The sequence below is a fragment of the Homarus americanus genome, unplaced genomic scaffold (assembly GCF_018991925.1).
Source record: "Homarus americanus isolate GMGI-L3 unplaced genomic scaffold, GMGI_Hamer_2.0 scaffold42982, whole genome shotgun sequence".
Classification (NCBI taxonomy): domain Eukaryota; kingdom Metazoa; phylum Arthropoda; class Malacostraca; order Decapoda; family Nephropidae; genus Homarus; species Homarus americanus.
Window position 1 is genome coordinate 132,501 of NW_024738328.1, and position 20,219 is coordinate 152,719.

General features: G+C 44.2%; 1 protein-coding gene across 1 annotated transcript in view; it reads right to left on the minus strand.

The window, feature by feature from the left end:
• Nucleotides 1-19,550, minus strand: part of LOC121874039 (DBH-like monooxygenase protein 1) — a 40,296-nt gene extending 20,746 nt beyond the window's left edge. Inside the window, exons 1-2 of the mRNA XM_042377905.1 lie at nt 18,410-19,550; nt 15,525-15,702 (exon numbers count right to left, since the gene is read on the minus strand). Of these exons, the coding sequence (XP_042233839.1) occupies nt 15,525-15,702; nt 18,410-18,897 (666 nt within the window). The 5' untranslated portion in view covers nt 18,898-19,550. The remainder of the gene's footprint in view (nt 1-15,524; nt 15,703-18,409) is intronic.
• Between the last annotated feature and the right edge of the window lie 669 nt (nt 19,551-20,219).

Below are 20,219 nucleotides of genomic sequence, written 5' to 3' on the forward strand. Positions count from 1 at the left end.
TAAACGCCTTGAAAACACAACAACAAATATATCACAGAATATCAACTCTATCTCTATGTATATCTAAGGGTGAAACATTCCAACGTTTTCCATCACCTCACAGTCTTCACAACACGTCAAGCGGGAGGCGTGGCAGGACCTACTCCCTCCGTCAGGCGCCGCATAGTCTCTCAGGAGCGAATCAAAGTCGACTTCGAGGGTGACTGAGAATGTTTGTTTTATGGAGAAGAAGAGTGAGGGAGGTAGGTGAGGGGGTGAGAGGGAGGAGAGAGAGGTGTGAGAGAGGTGTGAGAGAGAGAGAGAGAGAGAGAGAGAGAGAGAGAGAGAGAGAGAGAGAGAGAGAGAGAGAGTTAACTATCAAATAAGTAGTCAATTAATCAGTCAGTCAGTCAGTGAGTCAACCAATCAGTGAATTAACCAGTCAACCAATCAATCAACCAGTCAGCCAGTTAACCCATCAGTCAACCAGTCAATCAGTGAGTGAGTGAGTAAGGTACTTTGAGGGAAGCCACACGTCCTCCTCACTACGGGAAGAAAGGCTGCAAGTTAGAGCCGCGGCGACACAGCTAACTTGAGTCAGGCAAGTTGAGTGGAGGTGTCGTGGAGACGGAGCCAGAGTTTGGGAGCGAGGAGGAAGGAGTGGAGGGAGTGAGTGGAGAGGGGCGTGTGGAGGGAAGGAGGGAGTGAGGGTGTGTGGAGGGAAGGGCGGGAGGGACATGCTGGGTCTTCGTTGTATACACCAAGTTGAGGAGTTTCATGTGCAAGATGGTCTTGTCGCAGCAGTTGCCACTCCCTCCTATATTAGCCACACCCTTTTATATATTATATGGTGTTATAAACTCCTAACCACACCCTTCTTTAAGCCACACCCTCCATAAAGTCTGTAAAGCCACGCCTGAACGTATATACTCGTAACCACATACTTTTATATGTTGTCACACCTTGTATACAGCCACCACACCCTTTATACAGCCACACCCTCTATGAAGCCACACCCTCTATACAGCCACACCCTCTATGAAGCCTCACCCTATCTACGTGTCCAACTACCTCCCCTCCCCTCCCCACCCTCCCTCCCCCACCCTCCCCACCTGCACTTCTTCATGTTCTTCTCTCCCCTCATCCCTTAATCCCTATCCATTCCACACTATCCCTCATCCCCTCTCTTACCCTTTCATTCTTATCTCCTCCCATTCTTCCTCTTTGTTCTCTCTCTCTCTCTCTCTCAATCCTATTCTCTCTGTCCAAATACTTCCCTTTCCTCCATTTCCTCCCCTCTCCCTGTCATCACCATCTCTCTTTCTACTCCTTTTTCCGTACTCTCCTCTTCCATCTACCTTTCCTCTTCCTCCTCTTCCATCTCTTTCTCCATCACCACCTCTTCCTTCTCCCCAGCTCCACCCCTCTCCCCTGTCTCTTTACCTGCCCCACCCCCTTTCCTATCCTCCATCCCGCCCCGTCACCACCTCCCAAACGCCCCACCACCCTCTAGCGGCAGGACCAACCAGAAGTACCTTGGGTCGGACGCAACGATTAATTAAAACACAATCAGAGAGACTCCTCAACCTCCACAATCGGCTTAGCTCCTCGGCCTGCCTTAATTGGACGGCGGGATATCGAGGAGAGACAGTGACAACCCACAGAAGATAGACTGTCGTTTCTCTTATACTCCCACTATCAGAAATCCAACCTAAAATACGATTACTCTTTGACGCGGATGTCCAGTCAAACCTCCTTCGTGGGGATGGATCGTCAAAGGTCATCTAAGATAGGATTTTTATTTGATTTTTTTTTAAGAGAGAATGAAGGAGATGTTGCCCGGGGAACTAGCGAGTCGTGTGGCCACTCTGAGGGCATTGAAGGGCTTGTTAGTGGGTCGATAGTTGATTGTTACAGCAGCTGGCGATGGGCCCTTTAAGGGATTGTTGTGAAGGTATATAATAGCCCACCACACTGCTGCAGATTTGGGTCCACGGATGATGGTGGTGGTAGTGGGTGTCGAGTCAGGGAGAAGAGGGAGAACATTATGAGGGAGATCAGACAGGACACAGTGAGGGGGGGAATAGGTAAAAGATAGGGAGGGAGAGGAGAGACAATACCGAGAAAGGGAGGGAGAGAAGGAAGAACACAGGGAGGGAGAGGAGGGAGAATACCAAGAAAGAGAGAAGAGAAGTGTCAAGTCTGGAGAGGAAGGTCTATTTTAAGAAGCAGTCGAGGGATTGCGTGATGACCTGTGTTTAGTAGACACGCCAGTCCTCTCTGTACGATGTGTTAGGTTAGGTTAGGTTACGAACAACACTGACACCACTCACTACTAACAGTCCAGCGGCTACGAGCGATATATTCCTTTTTATATAAACGTGAATCATTAACTTGAGTATCGTCGGTGGCAGCAAGACCGGGAGTGAAGGCAGCGGCAGTAGTTAGTGTAGTATTGGACAATATACCAGTGAGAGAGAGAGAGAGAGAGGAGGAAAAAAATGGGTGATTTATCGAACATATTACACTCATTAAAACTTCCTTTCCTCCCTCCTCCCTGTCCTTCCCTCTCTCTCTACCTCCCTCTTCCCCCTTCTTCCTTATGTTATTCCCTTCCCTCTTCCTCTCTCCCTGTACTCCTTCCCTCTCTTCCTCCTCGCCCCCCCTTTCTCTCACTCCCTACGTCCCTCCGTCCCTCCCTTCCTGTGTCACTTCCTCCACCTCTCCTCCTCCCTGCCTCTCTCCCTCCCCCCTCCTACCCAAAAGGCTATTGTGTTCCCGAGAAAAAATTCCAATAAGTATATATTTTGTCGAACATAAAGTGGAAAGTTGGATCGTATCTACAGCCGGTTCACAGTGACGATTGAACTTTGTACCATCACCTACAGTCCTAATGTGTGTTTACGATGCGAGGTTATGACGGCTGTAACGTAACTTGTGAACACGGGAGCGACTGTTCATTTATGTTATGTTAGGTTATGTTAGATTAGATTAGGTTAGGTTAGGTTAGGTTAGGTTACGTTAGGTTATGACGGCTAGCGTGTAACGTGTAAACACTATAGCGACTGTTCAGTTCTGTTAGCGTGTACTGTGTGTCTCTGGTCACCGGGTTCCAGCCACGTAATTTTCTGTACTGGTGAAGAGAAGAGAACATAATGTCTGTTTATATGTTTTATGTCTTTACACCAAACAGTCATATTTCAAGGTGGATGTTTACTTTATTACCATTACTCGTAGTCTAATATTTAAATACTTTATTAATTCAATCTATCAACATCTGTCTAAGAGTATCAATACCTTCGACTTCTTTGTATTATCCATGGTATAAACTCTGTCGTAACTCGTGTTTTTGTTTTACGAGCTTAATAGAAAGTGCCAGTGCAGGCAGGAGGCGGGCGAACGTTCGTCTGGAATAATTTCAATGATAAGCCTGGCGTTAGAGAAGAGCGTCAAGCGGTGCTGATGGCTCCGTCTGGCTTTACAATTTACCTGAGCTACTAATTGTTACCTGGGACACCTTAGTTGAGGTAAGCCACTAAACTTCACCTCAACCACCACCAGACTTAACCTGAACTACTATGAAATTTTACCTTAACAACTCGACCTTAACCTCAGCCATAAAACCTAATCTAACCTAACCTCAGCCATACAACCTAACCTGCACCTGTAATTAGAGTTTACCTGAGATATAAACAAACAAACAAAAACTTCACCGGAGTCATTAAACTTTACCTGAAACAGCCAGAGAATATCAAGCTATGAGCCTCACTATAGCCAGCTCAAAGGCTCAAAGAAGGAGGGAAGCAGGGAAAGGGGGGAAAGACGGAAGAGAAGGAGGGTAAGGCGGAGGGGGAAGGAGGGTAAGGCGGAGGGAAGGAGATAAAGACAAGGTGGGAGAGAAGGAGGGAAGGAGGATAAGACAAGGAGGAGAGGAGGGAAGGAGGTTAAGACAAGGGGGAGGAGGGAAGGAGAGAAAGACAAGGTGGGAGAGAAGTAGGGAAGGAGGATAAGACAAGGAGAGGAGAGAATTTCCCCAAGTTGGTATTGTACGACGTCAAAATGGCCGTCGTTGGAGAAACTAAAATGAGTCTTGAGATATTTGTGGGCAGATGAGAGGACTGCCAGGGGGTCTACCCCCCAGTAACTACTGTTGGTGGATGGCTGGATCGACTCCACCACATCTCCTCATTACCCCCTTCCTCATCCTCCAACATAAGTTCCTCACCTCTCACCCTTTTCAACCTTCTTCTCATACTGCCTCACATAGTTCTCAGGTCTTGGCTCTACTGTGTGTGTGTGTGTGTGTATGTGTGTATGTGTGTGTGTGTGTGTGTGTGTGTGTGTGTGTGTGTGTGTGTGTGTGTGTGTGTGTGTGTATGTCTGTGTGTGTGTGTGTCTGTGTGTGTGTGTGTGTGTATGTGTGTGTGTGTGTGTGTGTGTGTGTGTGTGTGTGTGTGTGTGTGTGTGTGTGTGTGTGTGTGTGTGATCCCTTCCATAACAATGCTTCAAAATAATAATAATAATGGTTAGTTTCTTTAATAATACCACATAATAATGCCTCTGTGTTAGTTTTTCCCTATAATAATGCCTCTTATCACTCTCTCTTTTAGTAATGCCACAAAATAATGCCTCTACGTATTAGTTCCTTCTTTAATAATGCCTCTCTGTCGGGCCTTTTAATAATGCCTCTCTGTCAGTTCATTTTTTAATAATACCTCTTTTATGGCAGCTCCTCTCTTAATAATACTTGAGAATAATGCTTCTCTGTCAGCCTTCCCGTCAACAACTGAAGCTTGAGGGCAGGACTCAAGCGTGGAAGACGAATGACTTACCTCTCCCTCCCTCCTTCTTTCCTTTCTTTCCTCTCTCCCTCCCTCCTTTCATCTTTCCTTCAAGATGACTCAGAGTTGACGAATGATTTCCCTTCCTTCCTTCCCTCCATCCCTCTCTCCCTCCTTCCTTCCCTCCATCCCTCTCTCCCTCCTTCCTTCCTTCCTCCGTCCCTCTCTCTCTCCTTCCTTCCTTCCCTCCGTCCCTCTCTCCCTCCTTCCTTCCTTCCTTCCCTCCGTCCCTCTCTCCCTCCTTCCTTCCTTCCCTCCGTCCCTCTCTCTCTCCCACCCTCCCTCCTCTCCCCCCGTTAACTTTTCTCGGGAATCCTACTCTCTCAGTGTAGTTTCAAAACTAATTACTTTTCGATTAATAATAATTACAGTTTTAATACAATTGTTGAGATCTGAGTCAGAGGAACATTTTAAAAGATGACATAAGAAGGGACATGAGGAATGTAACTGGAGATTTATTTATTTATTTATTTATTTATTTATCTATTTATTTATTTATTTATTTATTTATTTATTTATTTATACATGACACAGCCAGACAACAGCCTCTGATTCAGCTTTGTCAATTCGGCTCTATAAATCTTTCCAACCTTTGACTCTCAAATTGTTGGTCGAATTTGCAAGAGTAGATTTGTTTTGAAAAATATAATATAATTAGTGTACAAACAATTAACACGATTAATTACCTTTCTGACTCACAAAGTTTATAATCATGTTCAGAAGTACTTTGGTGAGATTCTGAATAAAGTTGATAGCTGGAGAAAAAATCGTAATGTTTTCACAGCTTCATTGTTATAAATTTATTGGGAGTAAATATATTCTTTGTTTTGGACTGAATAATGGTGGAATATTTTTACCCAAAACCAAACCCAATAAATTTTTAAGAATATTTGGGTGATTTTCAATTTTTTTTTAAAGATGATCAAATATCCACACAACTCTACAGGTTGTTGGCACGGTGAAGGATCTTTATACACACGAATACAACACAACGAGATGAGGAGCAGCTTTAGGAATCTCTGACAACACACACATGTAAATTAGGTTAGTGGAGATAGTTTACTAATCCCGTGTGTACTGGTTGGCTGCTCTCTGTACTGAATATAACTCACAAAATAATAATATCAAAAAGCGTCGTCACTAGAGTGAAGGGGTTAATAATATCATTGTTCAACTAACCGTTCAAAATAAGTTAATGAACAATACACATGACTGAACATGAAAAACATTAAAGTCCTAGATGTAAATTAGCTGCTGGTCATAGTATTTTCTGCTCGAGTTTGTGTGTCATTTGATCCTTTATTTTGCTTCTGACAGGTGGGTGAGAGGCGGTGTGTGTGTGAGAGTGTGTGTGTGTGTGTGTGTGTGTGTGTGTGTGTGTGTGAGAGAGTGTGTGTGTGTGTGTGTGTGTGTGTGGCGCCAGTTTTTCAAGTTGACAACGGTTTCCGAAGCTGTGGGTGTTTGATCGGAAGATTAATAGGTGACGCTCAAGTGATTACACAATGGTCACCATTGTACCGTAGAGAGAGAGAGAGAGAGAGAGAGAGAGAGAGAGTGTTGTTGGTATAGCGTGTTCATTAAGGTCAGCCCTGGAGTGAGCTGTGTAGTGGTGTGAGTGTGGCTGCCACCTGTAGCTCCCATTAAGACGTAGTTCACAGTTACTCAAACCTCTAGGAAAAGCTTTTATCTCACCCTCGATCCTTAGGGAAGAAACGACCAATCTTTTCACCCTCCCCCACTCCCTTCCCTTTTGGGTACTTGTCTTGGGAAATAATTTTAAGGGGGTGGGGCCACTTAAAGGGATCTCGTACCCTTAACCCTTTGACGACTATGGTTTAACCCTTCAGGACTCAAGGGATTAAGGGGTCACACATAGCATTAAGGGAGATGCATTGTCTTAAGGGTTGTGTACATTCTCTAGAGAGCCACTTACCCTTAAGGGGGTTTTCACACCCTTAAAGGATATGGATGCCTCCCCTTAAGAGGATACATACCCAAAATAAATCCTCTTAGATTTTAAAGAGGCTTCATAATCTTATATATCATCACATTTTCCGTCCCTTCCTCCCCCTCCCTCCCACCCCCTTCCCCTTCCCACCTCCTTCCCCCTCCCACCCCCTGCCCCCTCCCACCCCCTGCCTCCCAAGCTGAAATTAACATATAAGTAATGTGAAAAAACTGCGAGGTTATCACACCGAAGAAGAAAAAAAATCATTGGGATATATTTTTACGGGTTGGCGCCCTCAAAGGAGTAAAGTTTTAATTGAAAATCTGGTCTCCGAGGAGGCGCATCATTTTATTCTCTCAAATTATTTCAGTTCACGAAGTTGAAATATATTCGAGTTCTGAAGTAGACAAAAAAAAAAAAACAATATATATATATATATATATATATATATATATATATATATATATATATATATATATAATTCTAAATGTTGATTGGTGGCTGTGGGGGACCATCTGACTTTCTAGCCAATCATCGCAGAGCAGCAGTGCCACTTGTTTTTTTTTTGTTTTTTTTCACGCTCTGCTATTGGTCAACGACACTGTGGCTTTTACAGGAAAATTCTCGTCTATTTAATGAGAACAAATTGATTTTTTTTGGGGGGCGAACACAAAATATTTCTTAAACTCTCCAGAGATTTGTTGAGTCATTGTCTAATACTTATATGTGCTGACTCTTAATTAATTACATAATAAATAATTAATCTCTTTATTAATTAGTTTTATTAATTACCAATTATTGTATTATTTCATTTATTATTAATTTATTACCTTGGAAACGAAGACCTAACCCCTTTAGTATGAAGACCTAACCCCTTTAGTATGAAGACCTAACTCCTTCCGACGAAGACCTAACACCTTTAGTTAAACGATTTACAGACTTAACCAATAAGCAAGAGTTTAACCCCTTGAGTACGAGAAATTAACCCATTGAGTACGAGAAATTAACCCATTGAGTACGAGAAATTAATCCCTCGAGTACGAGAGCTGAGGTGGACGTACTCAAATGGTTAAGATACTGTATCCTTTATATGGGTCAAGGATAACACTGAAGTACTCAGTGTTGTCAACAGTGACACTTGAACACCAACATGACCTCTGGTTCCTACAAGGTTGACCTCTGAGTGGGGGTGGGGGGGCATAGAGCTAAGGTTGACTTCAAATTTAGAGTATCTGTTATCTGGATGTGTGTGTGTGTGTGTGTGTGTGTGTGTGTGTGTGTGTGTGTGTGTGTAAAAGCCTTAAACCACATACAATGTATCTAACATAACAAGAGTGAAGCACAGATTTGGGGGGAGGGAAAGAGGGGAAGGAAGGAGGGGAGGGAAGGAAGGTGAGAGTAAGGAAGGGGGGGCAGGGGGAGGAAGGAAGGAGGTGTTGGAGCAGACTAGACTGGAGATGTGTGCCTCGTCCTCCTACCCTGACCAGATAAATGATCCCTGCGTGAATATTTTCTTGAGAGCGTCGCCGCCAAATTTCAGAATGTGTGTGTGTGTGTGTGTGTGTGTGTGTGTGTGTGTGTGTGTGTGTGTGTGTGTGTGTGTGTGTGTGTGTGTGTGTGTGTGATATTGACACCACACGTCGATGTTTATTTCAAAATTTTCACCTCTTTTTATTTTGTAGTGGTTGAATCGACTTACTGTTCGTATACCTGTATTGTCTGTCTACCTGTCGAACCATAGTGAGCCTGGGTGACGATTATACTGAACATTTATATCTGTCTGTCTGTCTGTCTAACGTAACTGAACCTAACCAAACCAACATATACCTAATTTAATCTTACGTAAAGCCTGAATCCTAATGACTAGTTGGGTTAATTAAAGTGTGATTAGGTTAATAACTTCAAGCCGATTAAAACTGGGTACTAATTACTGTTAACCTTAAATCCTCATAGTTAGCTTAGGTTCAGTAGTAGTTTATAGGAATATTTCAAGTTCTGACGAGGGCCTACTGGGATTGGAGCCTATTGGAAGTGGGACCTATTAGGACAGAGGCTTACCGGGACTACCTGAAACTCCTTTGACTTTCAGACTTCAGGAACACAACAGCCTGAAACACACACACACATGACAACCTTAATTATCATGAATGAGTCTTAGTGGCCGCCTCTCTCCCCCGGGCAAGGCTAAGGAGATGTAGTATTGAGCAGCTTAATATTACACAAAGCATCAACATACAGTAAGCCTTGCAACCTGTCGTTCCCTCCTGTGCAACACGGTGAGCATGTGTACTAACTGTTTGTGAGGTATTCAATGTGTTTTAACATGATATAATATGTTGTTGTTATTGTTGTTTCTGTTGTTGTTTTTGTTCCTGTTGTTTTTGTTATTGTTGTTGTTTTGTTGTTGTTGTCCACTGTACGTGTTTTAATGTATGTGTGTGTGTAAGTTACATTAAGTTAGGTTTGGCTAGATTAGGTTAGGGTAGGTTAGAGCAAATTGGTTAAGGTTATTTTAAGTTAGTTCAGGTTGTTAGGTTAAGTTAGGTTAGGTTAGGTTACATTTACCAAGCTTACGGCACATTAGCTCAGATTACATTAGATTAGATTATATCAAACTTGTGTTGAGAATAATTACGATTAGAGAGAGGAGGGGAGCACCCATTTGACCGCCACGCTACAGCCAGGAACAAAGAAGAGGGGGGGTGGAACAGCGTGGGGGAAGGTGTGGACCAGCCTGGGGACCAGGGATGGACCATGGATGGACCCTAGAGGGAGGAGGGACCGGGGTACATGCAAGGAGATGAAGTAATATTACATCCATCAGCCGGCGAGAATCGATGAGGTTTGGGAAGCCTCTTAACTGTTGCCGGGATGAACCAAGATTACGTACAGTCACTGAGTCCTAGAGAGAGAGTGTGTGTGTGTGTGTTTGTTGCTGAGCGTGTGTGTGTGTGTGTGTGTGTGTGTGTGTGTGTGTGTGTGTGTGTGTGTGTGTGTGTGTGTGTGTGTGTGTGTGTCGCTTATGAGTTGGTTCAAGCTCGACCCACAGCAGACCTCAGTGTCTGTCTTGTCTGTAGTGATGGTGGTAGTGGTAGTGAGTGGTGGTAGGTGATGGTAGAGTAGCAGTAGTGATGGTGGTAGTGGTATAGTGATGGTGGTAGTGGGTAGTGATGGTGGTAGTGGTAGTAGTGATGGTGGTAGTGGTGTAGTGATTGTGGTAGTGGTAGTAGTGATTGTGGGTGGTGGTAGTAACGATGATGGTGGTAGTGGTAGTAGTGATGGTGTTAGTGGTAGTAGTGATGGTGGTAGTGGTAGTAGTGATGGTGTGGTAGTAGTGATTGTGGTGGTGGTAGTGGTGGTAGTGGTAGTAGTGATTGTGGTAGTGGTAGTAGTGATTGTGGGTGGTGGTGTAGTGATTAGGTGGTGGTAGTAACGATGATGGTGGTGATGATGGTGAGTGGTAGTAGTGATGGTGGTAGTGATGGTGGAGTGGTAAGTGATGATGGTGGTAGTGATGGTGGTGGTAGTGGTAGTAGTGATTGTGGTGTGGTAGTAGTGATTGTGGGTGGTGGTAATAGTGATTGTGGTAGTGGTAGTAGTGATTGTGTGGTGGTAGTAACGATGATGGTGGTAGTGATGATGGTAGTGGTGGTGATGGTGGTTGATGGTGGTGGGACCTGCGTGACGCCTAAGCCGCCCCTGGAGATGAGATGGTCACGCCACCGCCCCAGTCGCTCCCCCAGCCGCCACCGAAGCCGACACACGTTCACTCAGTAATAAGCCGTGTTGACCCCCTCCATCACCACCCCTCACCCCCACCCATTCCCTTCCCCTTCCACCCCCTTTATCGTCGTTATGGACCACGCCAACATCACTCATATTTTAACAAGGCCTATCTGTCTGTTTCTGCCTGAATAACAATAATAATAATAATAATAATAATAATAATAATAATATGTGTATATATAAATAATAATAATAGTGCGTTCGTCTCTTTGCGCTTTGTTTACTTTTTTTTGTAAATATTATGGTTATCGATACTGAAAACGTAAAAAAATATGAGGGATAACTATTGAAAAACGCTCAGCTGTCTTGGGTGGTGTGTGTGTGTGTGTGTGTGTGTGTGTGTGTGTGTGTGTGTGTGTGTGTGTGTGTGTGTGTGTGTGTGTGTGTGTGTGTGTGTGTGTCTGTGTGTGGCATGTGTGTGTGTGTGTGTGTGTCTGTGTGTGTGTGTGTGTGTGTGTGTGTGTGTGTGTGTGTGTGTGTGTGTGTGTGTGTGTGTGTGTGTGTGTGTGTGTGTGTGTGTGTGTGTGTGTGTGTGTGTGTGTGTGTGTGTGTGTGTGTGTGTGTGTGTGTGTGTGCGTGTGTGTGTGTGTGTGTGTGTGTGTGTGTGTGTGCGCGTGTGTGTGGCGGGGAGAGGGGAGAGATATATTACTGTTCCAGGATAACAACCCAATTACTACCGCTTTCTAATGAATTACAAGTTGTATGGTAATTGACTCATTATCTCGTGACGTCACAGATAAACGAGTGGGTATTGGAAGACAAAATAATGGTTTATTAATCTCGAAAATTACTTGTTATTTTTCTCTCTCATAAATTTCGAGAATATATATATTTTCTCTCTGTGATTAATTTGACACCAAAAGTTCCTTCCCTACGGTAGGTTAGGTTAGGTTAGGTTAGGTTAGGTTAGGTTAGGTTAGGTTAGGTTAGGTTAGGGTTTATATATATGTACCGGTATATAAAGAAGACAAAAAGTGAAGGTTTTCCGCGCTAACTACATACAGTTTTTTTCCTTTCTCCCGGCCAGACACTTGAGGGAGCCTCTCGTCTCTCCATATCGAGTTTTTGCCCCAAGACTCTTCCCCCGATCCAATTTTTTTCCCTGGGTACACCTCACCTTCCTCCTCCTCTTCCTCCCTACATCACCCCCCCCCCTCCCTCCTCCCCCACCATCCTTCCCATCTTCTCCTCCTCCCACCATCACCCCCTCCCTCCTCCCCTCATCATACCCCCATGTCCTCCTCCTCCCCTCCCCCCCCCTCCCTCCTCCCCTACATACCCCCACATCTTCCTCTCCTCCCCTCATCATCTCCCCCACCCCCTGGCCAGAACCCCCATCAGCTTCTCCTTCTCACCACCACAACCCTAAAAATAAATGGTTCACACACACACACACACACACACACACACACACACACACACACACACACACACACACACTGGGGTGTTGACTCGGCGTCTCTGGAGCACCAAACACACCAGCATCGTGATTTATGAATAGGAATCTGTGTCTTGGTGAGACAGAAGGACAGATAGTGAACTGGAAGACAAAATCTAACACATACAGACCCAGATTCTGATCCTTTATACCTAACCTAACCTAACCTAACCTAACCTAACCTAACCTAACCTAACCTAACCTAACCTAACCTAACTTAACTTAACCTAACCTCCCTAGAATAAAAACATCAGAGGTTCGAGTCAGGTGACAACCAATCAACCAGACATTCTCGCTCTAGTGAGTGTTTAATACGTTTATGTATACTCTATCCTTAACAAAGTGTGGCGGGGGTGAGGCAGTGAAGTGTGCATAATAGTATAAAAGGTTGAATCTTTTTTATGCTGCGGGGATATAACACGACAAAGTGCTCCAGTGGTGTGAGGAGAGAACACAACAATAAAAACAGGAGATACGGACAGCAAGGACAACAAGGACATCAAGGACGGAAAGGAATGTAAGGACAGCAAGAACGGTAAGAACAACAAGGACGGTAAGGACAGAAAGGACGGTAAGGACAGCAAGGATAGCAAAGACGTTAAGAACAACAAGGACGGCAAGGACGGTAAGGACAGCAAGGACGTGCCACAGGATGTACAGTATACAGTGTGTTGGGGGGGGGGAGGTGACTGTACACAAGAGGACGTTGGTCATGTGGTGAGTGAGAGTGATCATGTGACACTATGGGAGGAGGTATCATCACACTGGTGAGAGGTGAGAGTGGAGAGAAAGTGAGGTGAAAGTGAGGAAGTGAGAGAGAGAGAGAGAGAGAGACACCAGCTGACAGCCTGACGGGGAAGTAAAGTGAGATACCTGACAGATGAGAGACAATGAAGGTCAGGTCAAGTTTATCACCGACCACCTGCCTCTACGCACGCACGCACGCACGCACGAACTACCGGAATCTTTAAGCAGTCTCCGGTATAATTTCTCTGTTAACAATTTGTAATCTAAACCGAATGTATCCGGTATGTGGCTTATTGTGACTGTTTATTCGGCCAGAAGATGGAGCCTTCAGTCTTGTTCTCCGCAGTGAAACCTCTATTTAACGGACTATGGAGAAGAAAATCCGTTATATCCAGAGTCCGTTAGATCTAAGACTTCCATCTATAGAGATAACAATCCATTAAATAAAGGTTCAACGATATTATTAGAAATTAACGTATTTAACTCACTCTGTTAGTTACAATATTTTAACAGTAAAAAATAAATAAAAAACTTAGAGAAAACATTTAATTAGTTTTCATAAATGGGGGGATTTATTTCATCATTAACACAAGATGTTTACTAAAATTAAAACAGTTTTGAGAAATATTTATAATTAGTGATAAAAAATATACATAGACTGGACTTAATATTCAGAAGCAAATAAAAATAAAGTTAAAAAAAAAACAATTGGGAAAATTTTATGGGAAATGGAAAATTAATGTGTTTACCAGTCGAGTTGTTCAGGTGGGAAAAAAGGAGAAAACGAGAAAAAATCGGACACCATTTCTAAGAGGATGGGAGTAATTAGTGACTCATAAAGGCTGAACTTATTTTCGGAATCATTAGCTCGACTAATTAACAGAATTATAAGTTTCTTGAACCCAGATCCATAATCAGGGAGTTAGGGAGAGTAGTTACCTTGGTAATGATTTTGTACGATATTACTGTTTTGAAAAGGATGATAAAATGACGAGGGTGTGACTGTAGAGTTTGTTAAAGTGTGTGTGTGTGTGTGTGTGTGTGTGTGTGTGTGTGTGTGTGTGTGTGTGTGTGTGTGTGTGTGTGTGTGTGTGTGTGTGTGTGTGTGTGTGGTAGCAGTAGTAGAAGTGTTGTCTTTAGAAAAACAATATTCCCACAACACAACGCATCAACACAACACAACACAACGCATCAACACAACACAACACAACACATCAACACGACACACTGTACAAGTCAAGGTACCCATTTACAGCAGGGTGGACTTGGGGTTACCGTGTTAGATGCGAATTAGTGATCTATAAGACACAAGGTGATTGTTGTATCCATTCAGCCACTGTATCCCAGCAAAAGCCCACAGGGGGACATTATCTGACCTTTACTGCGAGGGATTAAAACACACTAGACGCCACAATCTGTATTATCATATTCTCTTGGTTATACTTCAGAGAACCTTGAAAGATATTTCTTTTGGGGGGAGGAAAAAGAGTGAGACAGAGAGTAAGAGTGGGGTGGAGTGGGGTGTGGGGAGTGGGGTGTGGGGGGTAGGGTCCATGACAGTCTTCCTCTCTCTCTCTCTATCCAATTTTTTGGGTGGTGGGGCTTCTCCGTCCTCCTCGTCCACTCTCCCTCCTCTCACACAACACAGAGTGAGAGGAGGGGAAAAATGTAATACAAAAAAATAGTTACCTTCTTGGCGCCAAGGAGGGATGAGTGAGGGGAAAAAGGTCGAGAAGAACCGAGGGTGAGTAAGAGGGGTGAGTGATGGGGATTGACGGTGAGGGAGAGTAAGAAGGGTGAGGTAATGGGGGGTGGGGGAGACTGGGTGAAGGTGAGACGGCTGAGAGAGATGGAAGGGTAGTGGTGAAAGGGGTAACTAACTGAGAGTGGTCGAGAGGGAGTGGGAGGGGGAGTAAGAGGGGCTGTAAGATAACACAATGTACAATAACGCAAAGGAACAACGAAACAGGAGTTTAAAACCACCCATTAATAGACGATAAGATGACTAAACAAACACTATCCAGTACTACCACACGGTGACGTTAGTGTAAGTTGATTTACACCGTCTGGGATAATGAACTAGTATATACACGAACACCCCACTGTTCCTCCTGGGTTATGAAGACACTAAGCCGCCCAAACACCCGAACAAGCTAGTAAACTGACGAGTGATAAAAAAAAATCATAAATAAAAAAGTTTCCCTCGATATATCACTCTATCCATTTTCTAAAACCACATATCCACCAGAGAAAATGGAAGGGATAACTATGTTAATTTAAGAAAATATCACTTCGCTTGGATCTTTAGTTGAAATAAATATTAACAGCGTTTGCTATACACTCGATCAAGTATTTTTGGATAAATTTAAGTTAATAGAGGTTAAATAAACTTAAAAAAAAGTTAAATATATGCTGAATTAACCAGAGTATCGGGTTAAGTAAGTAAAATCGTGCAGGTTGCCCACTCCAGAAGATAACGCGGTTGAATTAGGTAAGTTTCGTTGTGTAAAATATAAAGATTATCATTTAGGTACGTATGGGGTTACATGGTACAGTCGCTAATGTACCCAAGGAGATGACATGGGTCTTCTTTAGTGAGTACTGTCGCTAAAGTACTCACGGAGATGACATACTGTAGGTCGTCTTAAGTGATTACTGTCGCTAAAGTACTCACAAAGATTAACATAATTCGTCCTAAGTGAGTACTGTCGCTCAAGTACTCACGGAAATGACATGGGTCGCGTTAAACAGAGAAAAAAAAACCCACAATCACTCAGGTACTCACGGAGATGACATGGTCTTGCTTGTCACAGGTGTTGTAGGGGCGGGACATGATCAGCACAGTGTGGGTGTCATTCTCATAGCCGCCCACCAACATCCAATCGCGCTGGTCATCCACTGAAGGCTCTTGATTGCCGTGTCCATGACGATCCTGTAGGTAAGCCTTGCCGGAGTGTACCCATCTGTAGGAGGAGGAGGTGGTTGAGTGAGTGGGTGAAGGGTGGGTGAGGGTGAGGAGTGGGTGAGGGCGAAGGGTGGGTGAGGTGTGAGTGGTGTGGGTGAGGGATGGGGGATGGCTGGGAGGGGGTCTTAGAGCAACACACACACACACACACACACACACACACACACACACACACACACACACACACTACATCCTTGACCACCGAAGGGTCAAGACGTACCTGGCGCTCCTCTCAGAGCAGCCAGGTCAACTGTTATGTTGGCCCATACCAACTCCCTCCCCTGAACCCTCCTCCCCACCGGAATATCAACAAGTTCACGCCAGAAGTTACTATTTCATTTAGGAAAGAAATGGAACCAGTGTTAAACAGAGGTGAACAGTGGCGAACAGTGCTTAAGTCAGTGAGAACAACTCAACAGTAACAGTGGTACCCAAGTTGACCTTTCACACAGTGAGGTCCCAGGTACCCAGTGATAACGGCCTGTGAGACCCAACTACCAGCGATGTGTTAATCCGTCTACGATAGGAAGGCCTGGAACCACACCTCACTCATATAACACCATCTGTGAGGGAATTACTACACCATGTGAGGCCCCTCATAACACCATATGTGAAGGAGTTACTACACCACGTGAGGCCCCTCATAACACCATCTGTGAGGGAATTACTACACCACGTGAGGCCCTCCTGCCTGTCTATGTGATTACTACACACACGCTGAGGCCCTCACTTACCATCTGTGAGGAGTGCACCACGTGGGGCCCTCATAACACCATCTGAGTGCCACATGTGAGCCCTCATAACTGTCTGTGAGAATTACTGCACACCGTGAGCCCTCCTGCCTGCATCTGTGAAATTACTGCACACGTGAGGCCCTCATAACACCCATCTGTGAGGGAATTACTACACCACGTGAGGCCCCTCATAACACCATCTGTGAGGGAACTACTACACCACGTGAGGTCCCTCCTAACACCATCTGGGAGGGAGTTACTACACTACGTTTTTGCTGTTCAACATCTACATTAATCTGAATGTTCACTGTATGTTCCTTTACCTTTCTCTAATGAAGGCTTTTGTTAAACCACCAATGTATGTAATAAGTCATTTATGCCCAATGTATATTTTCAGCCTTCAGGCTGCAGAACTTTTTCAATAAACCGTTAATTATTATTATTATTATTATTACACACACACACACACACTCACGAGCACACACACACACACACACACACACACACACACACACACACACACACACACACACACTACATTTGTTGACTACTCACTGAGACATAGACCAGACAAAGACAACCCGCGGCCCGAACCGTGTGTTTGTGCGGCCCGCGGAGTGATTGAGAAAGACTATTTAATGTGGCCCGCGGTTCAGGTAGATGCAGCCACTTTATGGTGGGTAAAGCAATATTTATTTAAAGTATAATCTTCACACACAATTCGTTACTGTTTCATCACCTAAGAGTAAGTAACTATGAGAACGTAACAGTGAAGTAAGTATATATAGTCAACAATATAAACATTTTAACTTGTGTGAGTTCGTCGCTGTCTGTTTGATGGATTAGCTGCTTTAGGGCAGTGAGTCACTTGGGAATTAACAAAGGTTGGGTAAGTCCAAGTGGGATCACAGGCTGTGGTAACACAGGGTTTAACTTCCAGAATAACATAAAAACACCAAAATCACACCTCAGAAACCCATAGTTGGCGAGTAATTAGCACTGAAATATAAATAATAATTTGCAAGCGTCATTACGACCACAAATTACCCTGCAATCGAATCGTATATCATAAAATTCGGAATCAGCACATGCCCACGAGTACCTATACTGCTTATTTCACCTGATGATTAAACACCCTACGCTACCTGGTGGGCTTCGGTTAGGTTAGGTTAGGTTAGGTTAGGTTAGCGTTAGGGTGGGTAATCTCCAGGTGTAATAAGCTGGGGGGCTAATCTTCAGGTGACCCATTAAATGTCTCGGAAATATTAACAAGAAACATAACTCAAAAAAATTATATGACCTTTTTAATCTCATTATTTACGAGGAATCTTTGACAGTCTGTGAAGTTGAAATAATTCACCTGAGGAGAGAGGCTCAATTCTTCCCTCTCTCTACTTCCTCTTTCACCTGCCTGTTGCTAAGGTGTGACTCCCGTTAATTATTATCTCATCAACAAAGAGGTCCCCCCGGGTTGTCATGATGATACTTACATACATACATACATACATTGTACATACATACATACATACATACGTACATGCATACATACATACATACATACATACATACATACATACATACATACATACATACGTACATACATACATACATACATACATACATACATACATACATACATACATACATACATGTACAGGTACATATGACCACAAAACTCTTACATCCTCCTCAACTAGTGAGCCACAGCGGCAGGTGACAGTACATGATACAATCACCTCATAGTGTGTTGTAACATGTTGGTGCACCGGGAAGACCAGGTTGACGATGGGCGGACTGAGGCAACGTTTATATCCAAATAGATGTATGAGACTGACGCCACAATAGCCATCACACGCGTCCATTGTCAACTAGTCTGTGGTGGTTGTATGGAGAGATCTGACGGAGGGATGGAGGAAGGGAGGGATGGATGGATAGTGAATGGGACAGTAACTGGACAGAGACAACACTCACCCAACGACGATATCTGCGCCGTCCATCCTGGGTTTGGAGGAAAGGCCAAACCCGATGTAACCAGTTGTTCTCGCTGTCACCCTGAACTCAATGTTCTCCTCTCGTGGTGTCCACTGCACCACAAAGGCTCCGTGCTCCTCCAGCCACGCCTCGTGTTCCCAGGAGCCGAAGGACGTCAGGCGGGGTGATATGAAGGAGGACGTCGCGAAGGACATCACCTGAGGCACCAGTACTAAAAGCGCTAGTACGTGAAGGAGACACACCGTGGAAGGGTTCGTCGGGAAAGGATTTAGGGAGGAGAGAGTCCGTGAAGAACTCCCGCTTGAATGTCGCAGCGTCTGCGATCGGCGGATTTCTGGTCCCCTTGTCATTGTTTTGGTTTGGGTGGCGGTGTTGTGAGTAGGTCTCGTCTGAGTAGAAAAATATCTGTTCAAGGAGAGAGGGCAGGAGGCGAGGGTGCAAGAGGAGGTTTTGTGTACAAACTCCATGACTGCAGCAGACGTGGTTAGGTTCAGGATGGGAGGGGAGGGGGGTGTTTTGCTGGTGCTATCTTCTACTGCGTCGCCTTCTGCGTGGGGACATTCTCAGCCTCGTTCAGGTGAGTAAGCAGCTGTAAGATGTCTCCTCCGTAAGCTGACTGAGGCCACTTGAGGGCTTTGTCTTCTGAAGGAGCAAATACTTCACTTCCCAATTATTTAATAGTACAGTCGTGTGGCTTCAGAACACCAGGTTATATTTCAATACCTTCACAGATTGAGGAAGTAAAGCTCCAGCTTCTACAGCCTAAACCAGCTGGAGTCTCTAAGACCAGATGTCTGAAGGCATAAACACAAGAGACGGCCTCCTGCTCGACCGCTTAATTCATAATATCTGGTAATCTGGTTCTCGACCATCAGACGTGAGCCACCGACCTTTGATCTCCGAATGCCTTTTGGTGTTCTTGTCAGACAATCATTTTTCCGCGTGTTTCATTCAAAGTCAGAGACCGGCAGAGCATCAGGAGGTGTAGGAGGAGGAGGGGGAGGACGAGGGTACGTTATGAACGCTGGAGTCAGTCTTGCCTGGCACTCCTGGCTGGCAATATTGTGGAGCCCCGCGGTTATTCCAGGACCCCGGCGTGACGTGACCCGCTTATCAGTCAGCCCTGGAAAGATAGAAGAGACTTTATTAACACAAGCGTCCGATATTGCTGGAGAGGTGACTGCTGGCAGGTACACCACAGAGGCAGGGAATGTGGGGCACTTAGTCTGAGCTACAGTAGCCGTGTTACCCAGTGTTACCGTGTTACCCTGTGTTACCGTGTTACCCTATGTTACCGTGTTACCCAGTGTTACCGTGGTACCCAGTGTTACCGTGGTACCCTGTGTCACCTTGTTACCCTATGTTACCGTGTTACCCAGTGTTACCGTGGTACCCAGTGTTACCGTGGTACCCAGTGTTACCGTGGTACCCAATGTTACCCTGTGTTGATGATGGAACTAACTGTACTGTACTGTTGTAATGACATACCATTATTATTATTATTATTATTATTATTATTATTATTATTATTAGATACAGTGTTAATTATACACTTCAATTTTAAATATAATGTATAATAAATGAAACAGAGAAATTTTAACTACTTCACATAATTACAAAATACAATTACAAAATGTATGTAATAGAAATGTAACTACTATTAAACATAATAAATGGAGTTTTAGTTAACACACTACACGTACTATTGTAATTAAAACATTTCTTTATATAAGCGCTGTAGCTGTATTATAGTTCATATGTAGTTAATATGAAACACTAAAACAGGCGA